The 23,579-nt window shown below is 41.2% G+C and overlaps 1 protein-coding gene across 1 annotated transcript in view; it reads right to left on the minus strand.

Annotated features, from left to right (window-relative positions):
• The window catches only part of LOC311149947 (uncharacterized protein), a gene marked incomplete at both ends in the record, with an annotated part of 62,003 nt that overhangs the window by 8,319 nt on the left and 30,105 nt on the right, over positions 1-23,579 (minus strand). The window contains one exon of the mRNA XM_084187171.1: positions 7,053-7,123. Coding sequence (XP_084043297.1) covers positions 7,053-7,123 — 71 coding nt within the window. The remainder of the gene's footprint in view (positions 1-7,052; positions 7,124-23,579) is intronic.

The following is a 23,579-nucleotide window of genomic DNA, read 5'->3' on the forward strand; positions in this document are numbered from 1 at the left end:
ATTCTTCAAGGCAAAACTGCTCCAGCTCCTTCAAGTTGGATGGGTTCTGCTGGTGTACAGAAATCTTTACGTCATACCACAGATTCTCAATTGGATTGAGGTCTGGGCTTTGACTAGGCCATTCCATTACATTTAAATGTTTCCCCTTAAACCACTCGAGTGTTGCTTTAGCAGTATGCTTAGGGTCATTGTCCTGCTGGAAGGTGAACCTCCGTCCCAGTCTCAAATCTCTGGAAGACAAACAGGTTTCCCTCAAGAATTTCCCAGTATTTAGCGCCATCCATCATTCCTTCAATTCTGACCAGTTTCCCAGTCCCTGCCGATGAAAAACATCCCCGCAGCATGATGCTGCCACCACCATGCTTCACTGTGGGGATGGTGTTCTCGGGGTGATGAGAGGTGTTGGGTTTGCACCAGACATACAGTGGGGGAAAAAAGTATTTAGTCAGCCACCAATTGTGCAAGTTCTCCCACTTAAAAAGATGAGAGAGGCCTGTAATTTTCATCATAGGTACACGTCAGCTATGACAGACAAAATGAGGAAAAAAAATCCAGAAAATCACATTGTAGGATTTTTCATGAATTTATTTGCAAATTATGGTGGAAAATAAGTATTTGTTCAATAACAAAAGTTTCTCAATACTTTGTTATATACCCTTTGTTGGCAATGACACAGGTCAAGCGTTTTCTGTAAGTCTTCACAAGGTTTTCACACACTGTTGCTGGTATATTGGCCCATTCCAAATCTCCTCTAGAGCAGTGATGTTTTGGGGCTGTCGCTGGGCAACACGGACTTTCAACTCCCTCCAAAGATTTTCTATGGGGTTGAGATCTGGAGACTGGCTAGGCCACTCCACGACCTTGAAATGCTTCTTACGAAGCCACTTCGTTGCACGGGCGGTGTGTTTGGGATCATTGTCATGCTGAAAGACCCAGCCACGTTTCATCTTCAATGCCCTTGCTGATGGAAGGAGGTTTTCACTCAAAATCTCACGATACATGGCCCCATTCATTCTTTCCTTTACACGGATCAGTCGTCCTGGTCCCTTTGCAGAAAAACAGCCCCAAAGCATGATGTATCCACCCCCATGCTTCACAGTAGGTATGGTGTTCTTTGGATGCAACTCAGCATTCTTTGTCCTACGAGTTGAGGTTTCATCTGACCATATGACAATCTCCCAATCCTCTTCTGGATCATCCAAATGCACTCTAGCAAACTTCAGACGGGCCTGGACATGTACTGGCTTAAGCAGGGGGACACGTCTGGCACTGCAGGATTTGAGTCCCTGGCGGCGTAGTGTGTTACTGATGGTAGGCTTTGTTACTTTGGTCCCAGCTCTCTGCAGGTCATTCACTAGGTCCCCCCGTGTGGTTCTGGGATTTTTGCTCACCGTTCTTGTGATCATTTTGACCCCACGGGGTGAGATCTTGCGTGGAGCCCCAGATCGAGGGAGATTATCAGTGGTCTTGTATGTCTTCCATTTCCTAATAATTGCTCCCACGGTTGATTTCTTCAAACCAAGCTGCTTACCTATTGCAGATTCAGTCTTCCCAGCCTGGTGCAGGTCTACAATTTTGTTTCTGGTGTCCTTTGACAGCTCTTTGGTCTTGGCCATAGTGGAGTTTGGAGTGTGACTGTTTGAGGTTGTGGACAGGTGTCTTTTATACTGATAACAAGTTCAAACAGGTGCCATTAATACAGGTAACGAGTGGAGGACAGAGGAGCCTCTTAAAGAAGAAGTTATAGGTCTGTGAGAGCCTGAAATCTTGCTTGTTTGTAGGTGACCAAATACTTATTTTCCACCATAATTTGCAAATAAATTCATGAAAAATCCTACAATGTGATTTTCTGGATTTTTTTTTCTCATTTTGTCTGTCATAGTTGACGTGTACCTATGATGAAAATACAGGCCTCTCTCATCTTTTTAAGTGGGAGAACTTGCACAATTGGTGGCTGACTAAATACTTTTTTTCCCCACTGTAGTGTTTTCCTTGATGGCCAAAAAGCTCAATTTTAGTCTCATCTGACCAGATTACCTTCTTCCATCTGTTTGGGGAGTCTCCCACATGCCTTTTGGCGAACACCAAACGTGTTTGCTTATTTTTTTTCTTTAAGCAATGGCTTTTTTCTGGCCAGTCTTACATAAAGCCCAGCTCTGTGGAGTGTACGGCTTAAAGTGGTCCTATGGACAGATACTCCAATCTCCGCTGTGGAGCTTTGCAGCTCCTTCAGGGTTATCTTTGGTCTCTTTGTTGCCTCTCTGATTAATGCCCTCCTTGCCTGGTCTGTGATTTTGGTGGGCAGCCCTCTCTTGGCAGGTTTGTTGTGGTGCCATATTCTTTCCATTTATTAATAATGGATTTAATGGAGCTCCGTGGGATGTTCAAAGTTTCTGATATTTTTTTAGAACCCAAACCTGATCGGTACTTCTCCACAACTTTGTCCCTGACCTGTTTGGAGAGCTCCTTGGTCTTCATGGTGCCGCTTGCTTGGTGGTGCCCCTTGCTTAGTGGTGTTGCAGACTCTGGGGCCTTTCAGAACAGGTGTATATATACTGAAATCATGTGACAGATCATGTGACACTTAGATTGCACACGTGGACTTTATTTAACTAATTATGTGACTTCTGAAGGTAATTGGTTGCACCAGATCTTATTTAGGGGCTTCATAGCAAAGGGGGTGAATACATATGCACGCACCACTTTTCCGTTATTTATTTGTTAGATTTTTTTGGGGACTATTTTGTGTATGTTCATTACATGAAATACAAATACAAATCCATTAAAATTACAGGTTGTAATGCAACAAAATAGGAAAAACGCCATGGGGGATGAATACTTTTGCAAGGCACTGTAGGCTCCAACACAAAGCCTTCTTGTTGTTAGTAAAGTTTAATAAAAATGAACACGGTTTATTTTAATTGATTGTGCCGTGACTGCTGCTTCAAGTTTCTGCACCACAAATTTGACAGTCACAAGACCCGGAATTCAAATAGGCCTATTGCCTGTCAAGGGAACTGTAGCCTACTGCTCAGATGGGTTAAATGGAAACTGAAATCTGGACACTGACTGTAGGTCTATAACCTCTCACATAGCCTTATTATTAACTCCTGCAGAATTAAGCATTTCTTGCAATAAAATGATACACCAAATGTAAGCAACATTTGTACTCGGGAACAGTACAATGCGCAGTTAGATACCGTCTCTAGAGCTGCTGTCTTTATCAGCATCATAATAGCGGATAGTATTTCAACCACATAAAATGTGCATCCAAGCCGAACTGAAATCTTATCAGAATCATTTTGGCTCATTTTCACAGCTTTCTATTTCCTTTCAACTGGTCAAACTGATGACATTTGGACATTTTGCACAGAAAATCGTGCCCTGTTTTTTTTTTGTTGAGTTATTGCATTTTAACCCCACTTCCTACAGATCTTTGCTCTGTGAAAGAAGCTGACAGAGACAACTTTACCGATGTCAACAAGATTTAATAATTCATTCTATCGATTTATGACATTAATCTGCTGAGCAAGGGTTTATTTAGCTTTCCAGGGCAACTTATAATGACAGAAGAGAAGCTGTATGTATCTAATTATAGACAAGCTGACTAACAAATAGCCTACCAAAATGTCGGAAATTAATAAGCAGAAACATCTTAAATCAGGCAACAAAAAAATCCTGCATCCCCTGTCAAAACATATTTCAGCTGTATCTGACTGTAGCCTACAGCGCATTTTCTATATTAGCAGGTTAGAGTCAGGTGCGGACCTCAGATTTTCAATTTATCACACAGTCGGGCGGTTGCGGATGGGTTATTAGCAGTTGCGGGCGGGTGCAGGTGAACAAACAAATGACCTGCGCACCACTACCACTCACTATCCTCATGTCCCATTAATTTTTTAATTTCCTATCTCTTCTATTGTTAGTTTACCAGTATTACCAGTTAGAGTGCTGAAACTCACAATTGGTATTGCCTAGTAGACCAGTTTACCGTTCACACGCGATTGACTCTGGAAGTAATTAGGGTGGTGGGATTGGAAAGTGGAGACCAATCGTGGTTGCTAATTAGCATTATACAGGAGGTCATTCCTATGTACGAATATAAGACCATAGTGATACTGGCGTAACTGAATTGAGTGAAATCCTGCATCCATGATATTTTAATCTAATCTAATTTAATCTGATATCTGAAATGTACTTGATGTATTTATGTTAATATTTTTGATATCCACTAGCATTGATATTTGAGGTGGACCATTGTTTTGGGCAGTGGTGCCATGGTGCTGAAAAGAAAGCTCTGCTGTTGGGACAGCTTTATGTAGGCCCTAACAGTTTGTGGGCACCGTTTGTCACGGTTATAGTGCAATTAATGTATTGTTTAGTGTTGTGTAGTGGCTTTGCTGGCATGCATAAAAGAAAATGATTTTGAGTTTGCCCACCAAGATTTACATGCTAAAATCGCCACTGGTTGTGGGGCAGGAGGATGACAATCAAGAGGCCAGAGGCATAGACACAGTGTCCATCCCAAATGGCACCCTGTTCCCTACATACCGCATTGGGTAGCATTGGATTTACATTCCAGCTCATAACGGGTAATAACGCAGCATTATCTAAATTCAAAGGAACCCCCTGCAACTAGACATGGACGTGTAGAAGACATTGGTTGTCTTCCAAGTCGGAAATTGGGGAGGTATTGCCAAGTTAAGGTTGGTAGAAAATGATCTGCACTACACCAAAGAGAACCTGACATGTAACGGCTAATGGAGCATCACATTGGCCCGTTACAATTTGCTAGCTATGGTTGGCTGGCACTTGGTCTGTCTGCTAGCTGGTAGCTAACGTTAGCAAGCCTAGCTAACACAATACCATCACAATACCATCTCATTACTAACACAACACTAACACAATACCATCTCATTACTAACACAATAATAACCCAATACCATCTCATTACTAACACAATACCATCTCATTACTAACACAATACAGAAATACAGAAAGCGAGAGGCAGAGACAGAGAGAGAGAGAGAGAGAGAGGCAGAGAAAGGGAGGACTATCACAGCTGACAGGGCATATCCCATGACATCACACTGTCCTGTAAATCCGCTGGGTTAACATGGCACAACGACATCAGAGCACTGGCCCTCTAGGCCGATAGGTTCCTCAGCTGTTGTCCTCTGGCCAACCAGTCGAATCCACAGAGAGCTCAGCAGCAGTGGCAGCCAGGCGATCGTTTTACAGAGGGGCAGGCATTCTTCCTCCGGGCTATCACATCATCATGGTTGCATCCCAAATGGCACCCTATTCCCTATTACTTTTGACCAGAGCTCTATATAGTCCCCATAGGGCTCTGGTAAAAAATAGTGCACTAGGGAAAAGGGTGCAATTTGGGACGTATACCATGCCTCCACACAGGGACAAAGGTAGTGTTATGGGATGGAGGAATTAGCTCTGTAAGCTTAGGGGGTATGGTGTCTATAGCGGGTAGGCTTCCCCGAACCTAAGCCCCGCTTCCTGAGTATGGGCCCGCCACACCTGTCCCCTGACGTATGAAATATCACCATCGCTGGCTGAATGACATGCTGAAGGAGAACTTTGTGTGTGTTGTGTGTCTTGTGTGTGTGTGTAAGAGGGTATAAAAGGCAAACAGTTCTGAGAATATTCTTAACTTGAAATGCAAGTCAAATTATCTTGCATTGTATATTTCATATAGATAAACTATCTACAACTCATATACCATATATAAGTAACTAGGGGAACATCACATTTCACTTTTTTAGTCCACAATTGCTTGAATGTGCAAATGTGTGCATGTGTGTGCACGCACAGACAGTATGCTAGTTAAACATAATGCAGAGCGAGATTTATCACATTTCGTATTGTGTTTGATCCTCCATCTTAGGTAACGTAACGTGTCCTTAGGCAAGGCTCAAAATATATAATTAAGGAAAAATCTATCTACAAAAAAATTGAAAGAGAGCATCTTTGGTTCCAAAAGCAGGAGGAACGCAAAATTACAGAGCTGTTGCCTGTTCCCTGCTCCTCGCCGCAATGCTCCCAGAGCACTCATGGAAGGGAGAAGACCAAGGAAAACCTCCACAGAGGTCTACAGCACTGGGAATACAACTCCAGCATGCAGGCTACTTCGGAGGGGAAGGGATATGGGCGGACAGGTGCTCAGTTTCTGCGTGGTCGTCACAATGCACAATCTAATTTCATATCCCCCCCCATATATTTATATAATTAGTATTTTTATACACAAAACACTGTGAAAGGAGAGGGTAATGGAATTGTTATTATCTGTTAAACACTCGCTTTATGCTTTCGTTTCATTTTTGTTTTTTTATTCGCTTTCCGCTTTGTTGCCAGGGGTCTTAAAGAAAGTTTTAATACTTGAAAATGAGTGAAATGCTTTACCTTGACAATAGGGCAGGTCTGACTCAATCTCACTTGGCAGAAGCGTCATGCCCATAGGTGGCACAAGGGCACGTTCTCCCTCACATTTTCCAGATGTTAAAGGGCAATTCCACCGCTTTTCAACCTCATTTTCATTATCTCCAGCACAATACCAGTGTCTACATACAGTGTATGTGAAAATGGCACATTTCAAAAAAATGATTACGTTAAAAAGTTATACCCGATGACATCATCAAAAGTTTAAACATTTTAAAAACAGTGATTTTCAAACACTGAGATTTGCGGTGGCATGGGGAGCAATAAAATGTCCTCCCTCTGGCTAGAAACTTGTTGCAGATTTTGAAAATCATGTCACAGAGAAGCAGTTTTTTGTTTTTAGTTTTCTTCTTATCTTCTTAACCAGAGATCATAGAAACGCACCGTTTTCACATATGTAGACACTGGTATGGAGCTGGATATAATGAATATGAGGTTGAAAAGTGGCAGAATTATCCTTTAAATTAATAGCTAAACTTATTTTTCAAACCCACATTTTATCATAATTATTTATAAAAAGATCTGTCAGCGGTATTTTAAGGAGGGGGCACACTGACTGAACCCCCTCTAAAATAATGGGTGCATGACACCTGCGTCACCTGGCCTCACACTCCTGCTGTTCATGGAGCTTTTCTTTATGTTGCTGGTAAAACAAGACCCCATGCTTGACCTGCAGAGAGAGACAGAGTGACAGAGAGAGAGAGACAAAGAGAGAGACAACGAGAGCGGGAGAGAGAGCGGGAGAGACAGAGCACAGAGTTTGATTAATTCATTTAAAGGACATCACGGAATCGGGGCCGACAAATCAATCGATTAAACTGGGCATAGAGCCCATTCTAGTCACTGTTATCTATTGCCACAAAAATCCCATAGTGTACCTTCACAAATATTTTAGCATGGGAAAGATTGTGTGTACTGTTTGTTTCTATGTTTTTGGCCTTATCAATACTTGACTGAAGCGGAGTATGGAAGAGCAGAAAGCGATCTTACAGGGTAGTTAGGGTCTTGCTATCTCTACTGCCTCCATACATACATGCATATGAACGCTGCATAAGATCAAAAAGATATTGAGAGGGCCATAAGAGAGGATTATAGACCTCGCCAGCTTGTAGTCCTAAAACCCGGAAATGAGTTACATCTGGTTCGTTCAGCCATTCCTATGGCGAAAATGAATGGGGAATGAATAACACACGCTTAGGAGATTTTATAGGTTTTGTTCTATGACATAATATCCATCAGTTAACATGACCTTTACAAATTATGAAGCATTTATGTGCTTTATGTGCTTTTTTAAATTACATAAATGCTTCAAAATTCACAAAAACTTACATCAGCTGATGAAGATTATCTCATAGAACAAAACGTATAAGATCTATGTTTACCACAGGGGGGTACAAAAAGCACCTCACAGTGGTTGGGTAGGCTGTTTGGCGTGCGTGGACACCACTGGGGGGGTACAAAAAGCACCTCACAATGGTTGGGTAGGCTGTTTGGCGTGTGTGGACACCACTGAGCGTGCGGACAGGCTGTGTTAAGGCAAAGGTTCTGAAAGGCTGGCTTATAGGACCAGCACGGTGCTGCTTTCTGCAGCTGCTGTGTGTGTGTTGCGCTTTGTCTCCGAGTTGTAAAAGCAAGCAGCGCAGAAACTGGCTACTTTTTATTTGACTGATGTAGCTGGCAAGGTAACTGCTGTTTGACTTAAAATTTAAAAAGTATTTGTTCCCAGGGCTGAGCTAGTAGTGTAACTGACATGTAACGTTAGCTAATGTTTCATCCCCTCTCGACCGAAGTTCTGTCTGAAGAGAATGAACTAGCTAGCTAGCTAGTAGCTACTACAGCCAGTTCAGCTCTGTCAGGTAGCAGTATCTAACAGCTGTTGTGTGTATGGAAATGTTTTGTAGCCTTTTTGTCCCGTTTCAACAGAAGTAAATTAACTTGCCTACTTTTTTTGGGATTTACCATTAGAGCTAGCCAGAAGTTGGCTAACTTTAGCTAGCTAGCTCACTACATTTTACATTTTTACATTTTAGTCATTTAGCAGACGCTCTTATCCAGAGCGACTTACAGTTAGTGCATACATTATTTTTTAATTTTTTCATACCCCCCGTGGGAATCGAACCCACAACCCTGGCGTTGCAAACGCCATGCTCTACCAACTGAGCTACATCCCTGCCGGCCATTCCCGCCCCTACCCTGGACGACGCTGGGCCAGTTGTGCGCAGCCCCATGGGTCTAACTTTAGCTATTATTTTGCCTCAATCACACTAGACCTGAATCAAATGATGAAACCAGCGGCCAAACGATTGAAGACCGATTTTCTGAGTTTTTATTAGAGTCAGTATAGCAATGTAATGTTATTGATCTGTCAGTTTCCCTAGCTAATTCCCTACTTTTCACACTGACACGGTATAAACAGCTCTACAGGCTACACTATCATGGTGCACAGTCAGTACACAACACTATGCTTATCATGTTTTAGCAGGATCAGATGGTGACAGGTGTCCCAGCAGGGTCATACAGCCAGGGAAGACCAGTCTGCGGAGCTCAGGTGAATTTTGTAGTATATTATAACAATCAATTAATAGATACAAAGTTCCATCTTGAGTTGATGGGTAGGCTATTTCAATTATTGAACCATTGATTCTATTCTTGGATAATATAATATAATGTATAAATGTACACCAAGGTAATTCTTTGTCATGCCTCATCTGAGTAGGATCAGATGGTGACAGGGGTCTCAGCAGGGTCAGGCAGCCAGGGAAGACCAGTCTGTGATGGCGCTGAGGTGAACCTTTGCAGATACCACACTTTATTCTCTCTGTGCAGCAAACACTGGCCAAGCTAGAAGCGTCAAAGATTGAAACTATTTTAATGCAGTCTGACAAACCTCAAAAGTTGATTTCCAAACTGTATCAAGGGTTGATAGAGGCTTTTCCTGATGACACAAAACATGTCAAACAAAAATGTGAAGAACACCTGGGAGACACTATTGATGATGATGAATGGATACAGATATGTTTGAATGCCCAGTCATATTCATATAATCTCAGACATATAATCTGCAGTTTAAGACCATCCATAGAACATACTACTGTACAGTATATGCCAGTGAAACTGAATATCATGCACTCAGAAATGTAATTCCTCTGCTGGAGGTGTAAAACACAAAAGGGGACATATTAGCATATGTTATAATCTTGTGAAGGCTGGCTGAATTCTGGTAAAGAGCCTGTTCTTTTATCTCAGCGTGTCTACAGATTCTCCCTTCTCCCTGTTTTTGTTAGCATGGAAATGTTGATACTGGAGAATGTTATTAGAAGAAACTGGGTAACCTAGCATTTATAGTGGCCAATAAATACATTGCCATTAATTGGAAGGTTGGTTATCCTCCCACAATGTCACAATGGGTGGCAGAAATGTTATGTATCACTAAATTTGATTTATTACAAGATTAAGGGTATACTGTGCAACTTTCATAAGGTCTGGGTGCCTTATATGGAATACTGTATGACAAAAGGAGTCTGTATTGAAAACATGCAATTTTTTTAGTAGAGCAGTCGCAAATATATCTTTTTTTTCCCATGGCACACGAGACACCTGTCTGATTTGCGCCTGTCTCAGTGGACTAATCCATTGAGGAGGCCGCAGGGATGCCACAGTCCAAGAATATGGGGACTGTGGATCAGATGCACAAGGCACGTCTCTCTCCAGAATGCGCTCTCTCACGCCATTTCATGAGTATTCATTGTTTCATAACTTCATTGTGTGCATTGTTTGGTGTGTCTATCAATTCCTCATTACATATATCACCAGTAGTAGCCTAGATTTACCGTTAATTCCCATAATTTCTAATCTGCAATGTTTGTTTGGTTACGGTAATTTCTGTTAATGCATTCAATATATTATTATTACAATCATTTACTGTGTTTTGCGAAACTCACAACCTTTGCTACACTTGTGAGAAACATGTTTTTGTATATTTCATTCCATTTACGAGATTGGTCAATTTATTTGCCTTTTGTTTGAAACGATCCTGTCAATGTTGAGTAAGGACGCGCACCTGATTACGCATATACTGTAAACGCAGGACTAGTGTACCTGGCCTGCACGCAAATGTAGGCCTATTAATGTGCCCATTTGTGGATGTCTGATAATATTTCGGATTGTCTTAACTCACCACCACTATTGAGCTGTGGAGCTTCTCACAGTAATTTTTCTTTACCTCAAACAGCAAGTAAACAAAATCTGTTTTTAGAATCAATTGAGAATGACAATAGTTCCTCAAAGTGTTTGAACAATATGTCCAGCTCTCTCCCTTTTAACAACCACTCGGCATGAATTGGATAAATGTAATGCTCTGATCCAGTGGAAACATCATAAAATACCTGACTACATCTTATCCCTTGCACAAATAGCCTACAGCTGTGTCTGTCCCGAGCTCACTGGCGCGGGAAACTATGAGGGCCCAGAATATATATATATTTTTTTATATTTTGTATTTTACCCCCTTTTTCGATCTTGTCTCATCGCTGCAACTCCCCAACTGGCTCGGGAGGTGAAGGTCCAGTCATGCGTCCTCCGAAACATGACCCGCCAAAACACCCTACTTAACACCCGCCCGCTTAACACGGAAGCCAGCCGCACCAATGTGTTGGAGGAAACACCGTTCAACTGACGACCGAAGTCAGCCTGCAGGCACTCGGCCCGCCACAAGGAGTCGCTAGAGCGCGATGAGCCAAGTAAAGCCCTCCTGACCAAACCCTTCCCTAACCCGGACGACGCTGGGCCAATTGTGTGCCGCTCTATGGGACTCCTGATCACGGCCGGTTGTGACACAGCCTGGGATCGAACCCTGGTCTGTAGTGACGCCTCTAGCACTGCCATGCAGTTCCTTAGACCACTGCGCCACTCGGGGGGCCCGGGCCCAGAATATTTTATACAATGTTTCAAGTTTGCTAGCACGAGTTTCGGGGCAACCCAGTTGATAGTTGATACAATGTTTCAAGTTCGTTGCAGACTGGCCTTGCGTAGCCAATGTGATTCATAGGATATTTACTTTTATCAGGATATTTTCTACTTGTAGGCTGCAATGTTTTTATGTGTTGGCTTTATGTATGCTATTTGTACATAGTTCGCAATGACAATTTTCATTTAGATTTAGATAGCATGTAGATTTACCACATATAATGATTTTGAGATACAAAGAATATTATAAATTAAATTAAACTGTTCCACGAAATCTGCATACGAAAATCATAACTGGCATGCAGATTGGTAGAAATGGTAAGATACACTTCATAGCCAAAAGTGGATTCAGCTATTTCAGCCACACCCGTTGCTGACAGGTGTATAAAGTCGAGCACGGAGCAATGCAATCTCCAGAGACAAATATTGGCAGTATAAAGGCCCGTACTGAAGAGCTCAGTGACTTTCTATGTGGCACTGTCATAGGATGCCACGTTTCCAACAAGTCAGTTCATCAAATTTCTGTCCTGCTAGAGCTGCCCGGTCAACTGTAAGTGCTGTTATTGTGAAGTGGAAACGTCTATGAGGAGTAACGGCTCAGCCGCAAAGTGGTAGGCCACACAAGCTCACAGAACGGAACAGTAGATTGCTGAAGCGCGTAAAAATCGTCTGTCCTCGGTTGCAACACTCACTACCGAGTTCCAAACTGCCTCTGGAAACAACGTCAACACAATAACTGTTCGTCGGGAGCTTCATGAAATGGGTTTCCATGGCCGAGCAGCCGCACACAAGCCTAAGATCACCATGCGCAATATCACGCATCGGCTGGAGTGGTGTAAAGCTCGCCGCAATTGGACTCTGGAGCAGTGGAAACATGTTCTCTGGAGTGATGAATCACGCTTCACCATCTGGCAGTCCGACGGACAAATCTGGGTTTGGCGGATGCCAACTGTAAAGTTTGTTGGCGGAGGAATAATGGTCTGGGGCTATTTTTCATGGTTCGGGGCTAGGCCCCTTTGTTCCAGTGAAGGGAAATCGTAACGCTACAACATACAATGACATTCTAGACGATTCTGTGCTTCCAACTTTGTGGCAACAGTTTGGGGAAGGACCTTTCCTGTTTCAGCATGACAATGTCCCCATGCACAAAGAGAGTTCCATACAGAAAGGGTTTGTCGAGATCGGTGTGGAAGAACATGACTGGCCTGCACAGAGCCCTGACCTTGACCCCATCGAACACCTTTGGGATGAATTGGAATGCCCACTGCGAGCCAGGCCTAATCGCCCACCATCAGTGCCCGACCTCACCAATGCTCTTGTGGCTGAATGGAAGCAAATCTCCGCAGCAATGTTCCAACATCTAGTGGAAAGCCTTCCTAGAAGAGTGGAGGCTGTTATAGCAGCAAAGGGGGGATCAACTCCATATTAATGGATTTGGAATGAGATATTCGACGAGCAGGTGTTCACATACTTTTGGCCATGTAGTGTAAATTGGCACTCCTAATGGAAATGGTTTCCGACCGCTGGTGTAGCCTATTACCGGCAACTTCAGGAGCGTAACGGCAGAATCTACGAAGGCCAGCAGCAGCGGGAAAATGAGGGTCGGTAACAGGTTTCTTTCTTCTGGTTAGGCTATCTTGATCACTGACAAGTTCAGTACAGAAAAATTCAGAGGGAGGACCCCCAGACCCCCCACCAGATTGTGTCCCCACCCACTTCCAAAAACAAAGTTGCACCCCTGCAAAAACCCTACAAAAATGCCATTAATTTCCACATAGGCTTTGTCCAACGAACCATGGTGGAGTTAGTGCCTAGAAAAATACGGCATTACTATTTCTCTCTATTGTGAGGCAACGACTTCCGCTATCTTATCAGTAAAGCTCTAATCCTAAACCTGTGGAAAATGAAACGAGATACCCTTCTGCTTTCCACGTTCAAGCAATGCACCTCTCGATCAGATTCCCATTCCTTATTATGCTAAAATGACATTGAAACATTTCAAAATAGACAAGAGGTAAATTAAATTGTTTTAAGATTACAACGCTTTATAAAAAGCAAGAAAATATTGCTGAAAAGCAAACACTGCTTGAATTCCTGAAAAGCGAAAGTGGAATGCTTATGCTAGTTTAGAGTGAGGCTGGTCCCCATAGAAAAACACAGGTAAGTTTATGTTTGTTTAAAACACCATGGAAAAGCTAGTCAATGTTCCTACAATACATGTAACGTGTTTATGTATCTAAGGGTAAAGGAAAGGGTGATTTACTTCATTTATTTTATTTTTCAAACAATTTTTAAACCAAACACTTACATCATTATTTCACAGAAAATGACCATTTTGGTGCACCCAAATTTGAGATGATATCTGGAGCTGGTCCATTCACAAAGCTGTCATCTCTATCACTTTTCGGAGAAACAAAACTGAAGAACTAAAATGAATAACAAAAATTAAAATATTGTACTATGTGCAGGATAGGGGAAATAAGAAAAAGTTAAAACGTTTAAAAAAAATGAATGCACTCACTACTGTAAGTTGCTCTGGATAAGAGTGTCAGCAAAATGACTGTAATGTAATCTATAAAAAATATATATTCTTTGTTATCTAATGTTTTTTTCTCAATGATTCTGGTGGATATGCTCAAAATCTAAACATTTGCTAAAACTGCATCAAAACATCAGGCAACAGGTGCCAGGGAATTCATGCCATGATTTCAATTAGCCGTTCTTGATCAATCTTCTTAGATGTAAAGACTCCTATTTAGGAGACTTTGAACGGTTCTGGACTGGTTCCGACCATCAATTTTGTGTACAGAGCGCCCCGTGAACAGCACAACATGAATTGCTGTGCACTCCATGAAATCTCTGGTTGTCCCGCTTCACATGCCGTTCTCCACTCTCAACTGAGATCAAGGGGCCAGGGTTCTGGTCTGGAAGCACGTTTTCGGCAACACCTACAGTCTTGCTTCGGTACTGCAGTTCAACTGATGTCCGGCATAGAAAGACAATTCCCATAGAGAAGTCAGATTAGAAAATTCCTAATAAGACACTTTAGTCATCACCTTTGCGCACAAACATCCATTGAATTATTCAAATAATTGTCGCTGAGGCCGATTTTTTTATCACTCACAGCCGAAGATGAACATTGTCTGCCATGTTTTTGGATGACGTCATCACTGCTCGCGCTAATCCCAGTACGCATGTGAAGTTGGGCCGAGTAAACCGGATGCAACCCGGATATAGACATACTGTCTATATCTGCGAACGTGAGTATATTACGTTGAAAACAATGGTCGGATATCTTGGACGAAGTCTCTAGTTCTTTTAAACCTCAATGGCTGAGATGCAGTATGTGAAATTGGACACCTCATTTGCATAGGCAGCGACACGTCACATTTCCTGGCCTATCCAGACAAAGGATTAATTTCCTCTGGCTGTGAACCTTGCAGCTAGGCATATGAAATGGGAGAGCCTAGCGATTGCAGCAAAAGCAGTCGCATCTCGTTGTGATGTTCTCAGATGGATTTAGAGCTCTCAACATGAACAAATACAAAATAATTGTGTAGAATTGAAACAAGACCACTTTCACTTGGTCACAGACGGACAAAATCCATTTGTGATTAAAGCTGAAGTTGTAACAAGTCAGAAGGCATTTGAATGGCGTCGCTCAGAGGATGCTGGGCAGAAAATCCTCTGTCGTCAGTTACAGTTGAAGTCGGAAGTTTACATACACCTTAGCCAATACAGTTAAACTCAGATTTTCACAATTCCTGACATTTAATCCTAGTAAAAATTCCCTGTTTTAGGTCAGTTAGGATCACCACTTTCTCTTAAGAATGTGAAATGTCAGAATAATAGTAGAGAGAATGATTTATTTCAGCTTTTATTTATTTCATCACATTCCCAGTGGGTCAGAAGTTTACATACACTCAATTAGTATTTGGTAGCATTGCCTTTAAATTGTTTAACATGGGTCAAACGTTTCGGGTAGCCTTCCACATGCTTCCCACAATAAGTTTGGTGAATTTTGGCCCATTCCTCCTGACAGAGCTGGTGTAACTGAGTCAGGTTTATAGGCCTCCTTGCTCGCACACGCTTTTTCAGTTCTGCCCACAAATGTTCTATAGGATTGAGGTCAGGGCTTTGTGATGGCCACTCCAATACCTTGACTTTGTTGCACTTTGGAAGTATGCTTGGGGTCATTGTCCATTTGGAAGACCCATTTGCGACCAAGCATACAAAGCTTGGTCGCAAATGGCTCTTCCAAATGGACAATGACCCCAAGCATACTTCCAAAGTTGTAGCAAAATGGCTTAAGGACAACAAAGTCAAGGTATTGGAGTGGCCATCACAAAGCCCTGACCTCAATCCTACAGAAAATGTGTGGGCAGAACTGAAAAAGCGTGTGCGAGCAAGGAGGCCTACAAACCTGACTCAGTTACACCAGCTCTGTCAGGAGGAATGGGCCGAAATTTACACAACTTATTGTGGGAAGCTTGTGGAAGGCTACCCGAAACGTTTGACCCAAGTTAAACAATTTAAAGGCAATGCTACCAAATACTAATTGAGTGTATGTAAACTTCTGACCCACTGGGAATGTGATGAAAGAAATAAAAGCTGAAATAAATAATTCTCTCTACTATTATTACTCTGACATTTCACATTCTTAAAATAAAGTGGTGATCTTAACTGGCCTTAGACAGGGAATTTTTACAAGGATTAAATGTCAGGAATTGTGAAAAACTGAGTTTAAATGTATTTGGCTAAGGTGTATGTAAACTTCCGACTTCAACTGTAGATACTTTTGTACCTGTTTCCTCCAGCATCTTCACAAGGTCCTTTGCTGTTGTTCTGGTATTGATTTGCACTTTTCGCACCAAAGTATGTTCATCTCTATGAGACAGAACGCGTCTCCTTCCTGAGCGGTATGACGGCTGCGTGGTCCAATGGTGTATATACTTGCGTACTATTGTTTGTACAGGTGAACGTGGTACCTTCAGGCATTTGGAAATTGCTCCCAATGATGAACCAGACTTCTGGAGGTCTACCATTTGTTTTTCTGAGGTCTTGGCTGATTTCTTTAGATTTTCCCATGATATCAAGCAAAGAGGCACTGAGTTTGAAGGTAGGCCTTGAAATACATCCACAGGTACACCTCCAATTGACTCAAATGATATCAATTAGCGTAACAGAGGCTTCTAAAGCCATGACATAATTTTCTGGAATTTTCCAAGCTGTTTAAAGGCACAGTCAACTCCTGACCCACTGGAATTGTGATACAGTGAATTATAAATGAAATAATCTGTCTGTAAACAATTGTTGGAAAAATGACTTGTGTCATGCACAAAGCAGATGTCCTAACCGACTTGCCAAAACTATAGTTTGTTAACAAGAAATGTGTGGAGTGGTTGAAAAACGAGTTTTAATGACTGTGTGTATGTAAACTTCCGACTTCAACTGTATATGAAATGGTGTCAATTTTATACTGTCACCGAGTATAATCATATTTATTTTACAGTTATAAGAAAGGTGAAATATTATAGTAAGTCATTTATAATTGTATTGTTAATATATTTAGAAAGCATTTAAATAAGTCAAATTCACCCAAAAAAAATGTAATAGGAAAAATATCCTATGACTTTTCATATTTCTTATCAGATTTGTACTGTTTTTACCGAAAAGGTGAGATTTGAATTGCCCTCTCATGATAAATAATTACTTTTGGGTATGTCTATTTAAGTGGAAATCAACATTTTGACATGACATTTAACCAGTTTTAATGGACAGGTTCAGCATATTTTGTACGTTTGCCCACTGACAAAGAAATGATCAGTCTATAATTTTAATGGTAGGTTTATTTGAACAGTGAGAGACAGAATAACAACAAAAAATCCAGAAAAACACATGTCAAAAATGTTATAAATTGATTTACATTTTAATGAGGGAAATAAGCTTTTGTTGTCGGCTAGTTTGCAGTGGTTGCAGCAGGTGTTATCAAAGAGGATGTTGTTGCTAATTTGTTAGCTTCTCCCTTTTCTAGAATAACTTTCAACAAGAAGTTATGTTTCAAATGATCATCATCTGCTGAGTGGAACTGTGTTTTTTATTGCAGCGCGCTTGCTGTTGTTAGCCATCTCTTTGAAAATAACTTCTGTGTGTAATTTTTTTTTGCATTTAAAGTGGAACTGACAGCATTTTAGCAGCATGAAATCTTATTAAAATCTGTTCATATACACCCCCAGGAAGAATATGACACTTTGAAACATTTTCTGACAAGCGACCACTTAGATATGGTCATTTTCATAAATTCTTAGAATGTTTGGGAATTACGTATACTAAGGCATTTGTGAAAATTCTATAGCAATATAGAGTGGGAAAGAGGCTGTGTGTTTGGACAATTAATAGACACTGCAGTAAATAAAACTGAATAAAAACATCTGTCTTGTCCAGGACCAGAGTCTACACAGACCGGTGCGCTATAGCCAATCAGAGCTACAGTAGGCCTTTAAACAAACAAGCCATTTGCCACAAGAGCCTGCCATCATTCAATTTGAACTGGACTGTGTGTTTACAGGCCGTTGCAACAGCGCAACTTAGATCATTAGAACGCATTCGCCAAAAGCCAGAAAATACACCTGAATGGATTTCTGCAAATATGTAAACACCACGGGAGTCCTCTTACATTTGGTAACTTTACAGTCCTATTGATCAAAAAACCATGAAAAGGTAGGCTCTCTCTCCCTCAGTTATGCACATCAACAACAACAAGATCAACAACTAATGCTAGACAGAGCAAGATGAGCTCAAATCTAACGAAGGAACATTAGATAAACCCTTTCAAAAGTTAGTTGGCCAACAAAATTGCACTGATAAACGATGGGGAATTGTAGCCTCCTCGTCCTTTTGCAGCTTGCCTGCCAATGCATGCTTGACCCAACCAAGCACCCAAGCTAACTGTAAAATGTAAATGTAAATGTCTAACTGGCTAAAGTTGGCTGGCTTGCTAGCTAGGTACTTCCAGACACAAATGAGAGAACATCTCACTCTGACCATTTTACTCGTCGTAGCAGAGCTGGTTAGGCTGTTTACACGTTATCTAGAGCATTCTTGACTAACTATTACTTTTTTTGTCAAAATTTACTGACACCGGTCATATTCAACGGGTGTTGCACGTTCGTAAACTAATCAGTTGTTCTGCGCTCTGGCACATTCAGACGAAAGTGCTCTGAAATCGGAGTAGATAGCCAGAGTGACTTTGCGAACGCAAGAGATATGCTAACTGGATAACAGTTGTTCAAGTTCTTGCTAGCTAACCAAACTACACCTGTATCTATAGCTGTGTATAGCCACCGAAAAACGATATGAGGGGAAAAAGTCAGTCACTCACCCACTCCTCCAATGGCATGACATCCTCCGAGCAGCTAGCTAGCTATCTAGCTAACGTTAGGCTCTGTGTTTTTAGCTTGCTACATAAATAGATTCACTAGCTGATTAGCCACGTTATGACTGACCTGTGATCATTGCCACTGCTAGTTTGATTATATTGACATTCCCAGCCTTAGTTACATTCATCCGTTTTTGTCCAGAATATTGAGTCATTGAAACTGAAACAGTGCATCCCGAATGGAGGCAGCAAACAATGTACCAGGCCAGCTGTGATTTACAACCTGATGGCAATATTTTTTGGACTACCAAGAAATGTATTTGTGAATTATATTAATCATGCATTGAACTGCATCCATCTATTCTGCCAACAATGCCTTAGTGTACGTCATGGAACGTTGAGTCAAATAGAGCCTATTTTTAAAACCTCTTATAAAGTTGGTTTTGTAGCATAAACTGGGAATTTGATATTTTTTACTGACATTATGATTGTCTGTTTGTTTCATATCTGCAAAGTAGTTAAAACGCTGTCAGTTCCACTTTAAACTTTAGGTCACCGGTTACTTTGTGTGCTAAACGTGAAATGTTTTTTGCAATGGGAAGTAATAGTTGTACATTTTGATTGGGAAATGCTTAATGGTTGTGTTTTTGTATTCTTATGATTGGGACCTACTGGCTTATTATGTCCGAGTTTATGGACTGCTTATCCTTTAACATCATGTTGTGTGTGACTGCAGTCTTTCCATAGGCCCTATGCAGTGGTTAAGTGGTATACTCAAATTTTGCCAAAAAGATCCCAAACGGCCCACCCAGCGAAGGAAAGGCACCCTGTGTTTTCCTATGTTTTTGAATGAGTCTTCCTATAGATTTTTCGGATTTTCACTCTCAAAATCACATTTCTGTTTTTATAAAAAAAAATACAAAAATGTGATGGTCCACAACAATGCTTAAACCACATCAATCTGATTGGGTGGGCCTGTCAGGGCCTGGCTCCCCAGTTGGTGGTTAGCATTTACTGGTAGATATCATAAGTTGAAACGTCTTTCCTACCCTACCGGCTACCGATGTCATTCTTCTGCGAGCTGCTCCACTACACCACTGGCCCTTTGTGTTTTACAAAAAGTCCACTCTCCTACATCAGTGCGCTGGTATTACGGTTGCTGTCCTTTCAGAATCACGAACCTGTCACACACTGAAGGCCTATAGGTTCGCCACTGCGCAAACATGTCTATAATAGGCATAAAAGCTGTTAAGATACTGTATTAATGTTTCAAGAAAGGACTGTATATATTTGGTCTGGGTAAGCGGTTTTATGCTCTGACTGAATGGAAGCTGATAATTATGAGTTTTTTACTCTGGAAGTAATGTCCGAGACCAAGTCAAGACCGAGTACAAATGTATCTGACACTGAGACAAGACTGAGAAACTCAATATGTGGTACTACAACACTGCTACATTGGTATTTACATTTGGTGAAAATTGTATGTCAATTTTGGTTAACAGACTATGTCACTCTGGTTGTTGGAGATATTTGTTGTATGATGAACTTGGGCTTCATCAAGGTTTATTTGTGAGTAAATCTGGCTTTGATAATAGCCAGTGCCTACCCAGCCACAGACCTCATTGCACGTCACTGGGAAATATAGAAGGACGACTCTTGCTAGGTTCCAGCACACAGTTTGGATCGGCAGACTAGGTTCTCTGGCCAGCTAGGTAAAGGCGTGGACCATGCACACCGCCAGTGGTGATGTCATTCAATGTTCTGTTTTTCTTTCTCATTATAGGGCGATTTTGCTGTGGGGAAATTCTTTTGACGTTTTTGTGTGCTTTGCTATTGTTATCCTTGAGTTTAACCTTTTTTTATGGTTAACTTTTGTTTCCTCTAAAGGAGAATTGTTTTCGGACATATCTGTGTTGAATAATTCAACTGTACAATAATTGTACATAAAACCTGTCAGCCACCCCAATTTATGGTCTTGCCAAAGAACATTTGACTATTTATTTAGAAAAATTTGATTTGTTTATGTTACTTATATGTAAAAACAAATAAACACAAAAATGCAAGCGTTAAATCCATTTTATTAGTGGAGTGCCTTTGTTACAACTATGAAACAGAAAGCATCTGTGTTGGAACACAGTAACAGCTTCTTTTTATATATATAAAAAAACGCACGGTTAGCAAGAGGAGTGGTCAAATTATGAAAACATCAGTAGCCTAAACATCATTATAAGCACCAAGTAGCCTTGATAAATAGTGAAAATCAGCACAAAAGCTATAATGGCATTATAGTTCATTCAGAAAGTATTCACACCCCTTGACCGTTTCCACATTTTGTTACGTTACAGCCTTATTCTAAAATGGATTAAATTGTTTGTTTTCCCCTCAATCATCTACAAACAATACCCCATAATGACAAAGCAAAAACTGGTTTTTAGAAATGTTTGCAAATGTATAAACAATTTTTTTTTAGCACATTTACATAAGTATTCAGACCCTTTTTGTCCGGGAGGCTGGTCTCAGACGATCCCACAGGTGAAGAAGCCGGATGTGGAGGTCTTGGGCTGGTGTGGTTACACGTGGTCTGCGGTTGTGAGGCGAGTTGGACGTTCTGCCATATTCTATAAAATGACGTTGGAGGCGGCTTATGGTAGAGAAATGAACATTCAGTTCTCAGGCAACAGTTCTGGTGGACATTCCTGTAGTCAGCCTGCCAATTGCACGCTTCCTCAAAACTGAGACATCTGTGGCATTGTGTTCTGTGACAAAACTGCACATTTTTGAGTGGCCAATTTTTTTATTTCAGCTCATGAAACATGGTACCAACACCCTACATGTTGTGTTTATATTTTTGTTCAGTGTAGAATAGATCAATACAATAGCATGGCCCGCCCTGTTCTTCATTCACAATTGGTGATTACATAATTATGCATCGTTCACTTCCCCTCAGTCATCAACTCACCCATTCTCCCCATCATACTTTACTTAATTTATTTAATCTGCTGTTATTTGTGTGAAATTAGTTTCTGTTTAGGCTCAGTTTTGAGGCAGTTATCTGGGAGATTATCAGCTGGGCACTGCACTTTCAACCGTCAAGAGAAAGAGCGGAGCAGGTCCTACTGTCGGGAGAAGGAGGGGCAATGGGGAAAACCATTCAAGAAATGACATGCCCTCCTAAAACTGGTTATAACTCCAGTTCTGTTTGTGATATTAAGATTCTAACAACGACAGAGTGTATTATAGACTTATTTAGGAAAAGTCATGATTAAAAAAAAGGCAGAGTAATAAAAAAGAAATAATCATGAGCATTCAAAATTACTGCTTTAGCGGTTCTAGTGTTAAAGAGCGATTGCCCCTAAAAAACAACTAATTCCTTTGAAAACGGCCTATATGACATCGATATGCATCAGAAACCTTTATTCTCTCATAATTTTGGTCATAAAGTCAGTCTCGTCTAAAACGAAGTTTGAAACCTCAGTGTGTCACAGCGAGTAAATGAAGGTTGGGTTTAGATTACAATTATGTAAACAAATCATGCCCCCTTTTCGTCAAACTCCACGTGCTAATCACCCCTCCGCCCACTTCGCTTCCCTTCATTGAATGGGGCTCCGTTGTTTCATCGCCCCCAACCAGCGCGTTCAAAGGATCACAGCCGTTTGAGACTGAAAAATCACTATACAGATTTACCATTCAATGCATGCTTCCAGCAGGATGCATAGCCAACAACAATGGTTTGCATGCACCTGCCAAAAGAGCCTATCATGCGGAATAGGTGGTTGGAGTACGCTGGTTCCCAGTGGTGGTGAGTATACCGGTAGCTAGACCATGGACTGCTGGTTATGTATCTGGTTATGTATATTTTCATAATCATTATCACTATCATCGCTAGCATAGCTGATGCTAGCTAGCTAGCTACCAACTAGCTTGCTAGCAAGCTACCTACCTAGCTAGCTAGCTGGCTAACGCTAGCCTACCTCAATAAAACTTGTATTTGGCTTGGAAACATGATAACATTAAAAAAAGTATAATAATTAGTAGGAAAACCTTTTGACATGATTTTGATGTCGCCAGATTGACTTTAGATGCAGTATAGCTTTAGCCAGCTAACTAAGATTGAGGGGCCCCCTGTAATTTAGCTAGCTAACATTAGCAGTAACAATAATGGCAACATTGCCATCTCTATAAAGCAAATTTGACGACATCATGATATGGCAAAGTTGTTACCTACTAATTATTTGCCTACTTTAGCAATGTCATCATATTTCCATGCCACTCTAAGTTAGTGTAATTTAGACAAAACCGTCACCAGCCTCTCAACAGTGAACAAATGAGCAGCAACAAACTCAAACCAACCCAGAGCCATAGCAACACGTCACAATTGTTTGCGTAGTGTAATGGTGTCACCGGCCTGAATCTAATCCAATCTGGAGCCAGTCAGTCTACATATGTAAAGCATAGAATTAGCTTCCAAACCAGATTACGTTATTTTCTCGAGCTATGCTTATAATTGAGGGATGATGACAATTGTTGACCCCATTTTCTGTTAGACAATGTGCACAGTTGGGTGCCAGACTGATCCCCTGGTCATGAACGGATGCCGGGACCTACCAAAAAGAGCAAAGGTGGGTCTCATAACATGTCCAGCAATATGATTGGAATGGTTTAGCGACCTCCAAAAATAATTTCATTAACTGATCACTTTCTATTTTGTCAGCTTGTCAAGCAAGACCTCAGAATAAAAGTGTGTCATGTGACATCAAGTACCCTTGTGACACCTCCTCCGTTG

The sequence above is a fragment of the Coregonus lavaretus genome (assembly GCF_964263955.1).
Source record: "Coregonus lavaretus genome assembly, chromosome: 22".
NCBI classification, from domain to species: domain Eukaryota; kingdom Metazoa; phylum Chordata; class Actinopteri; order Salmoniformes; family Salmonidae; genus Coregonus; species Coregonus lavaretus.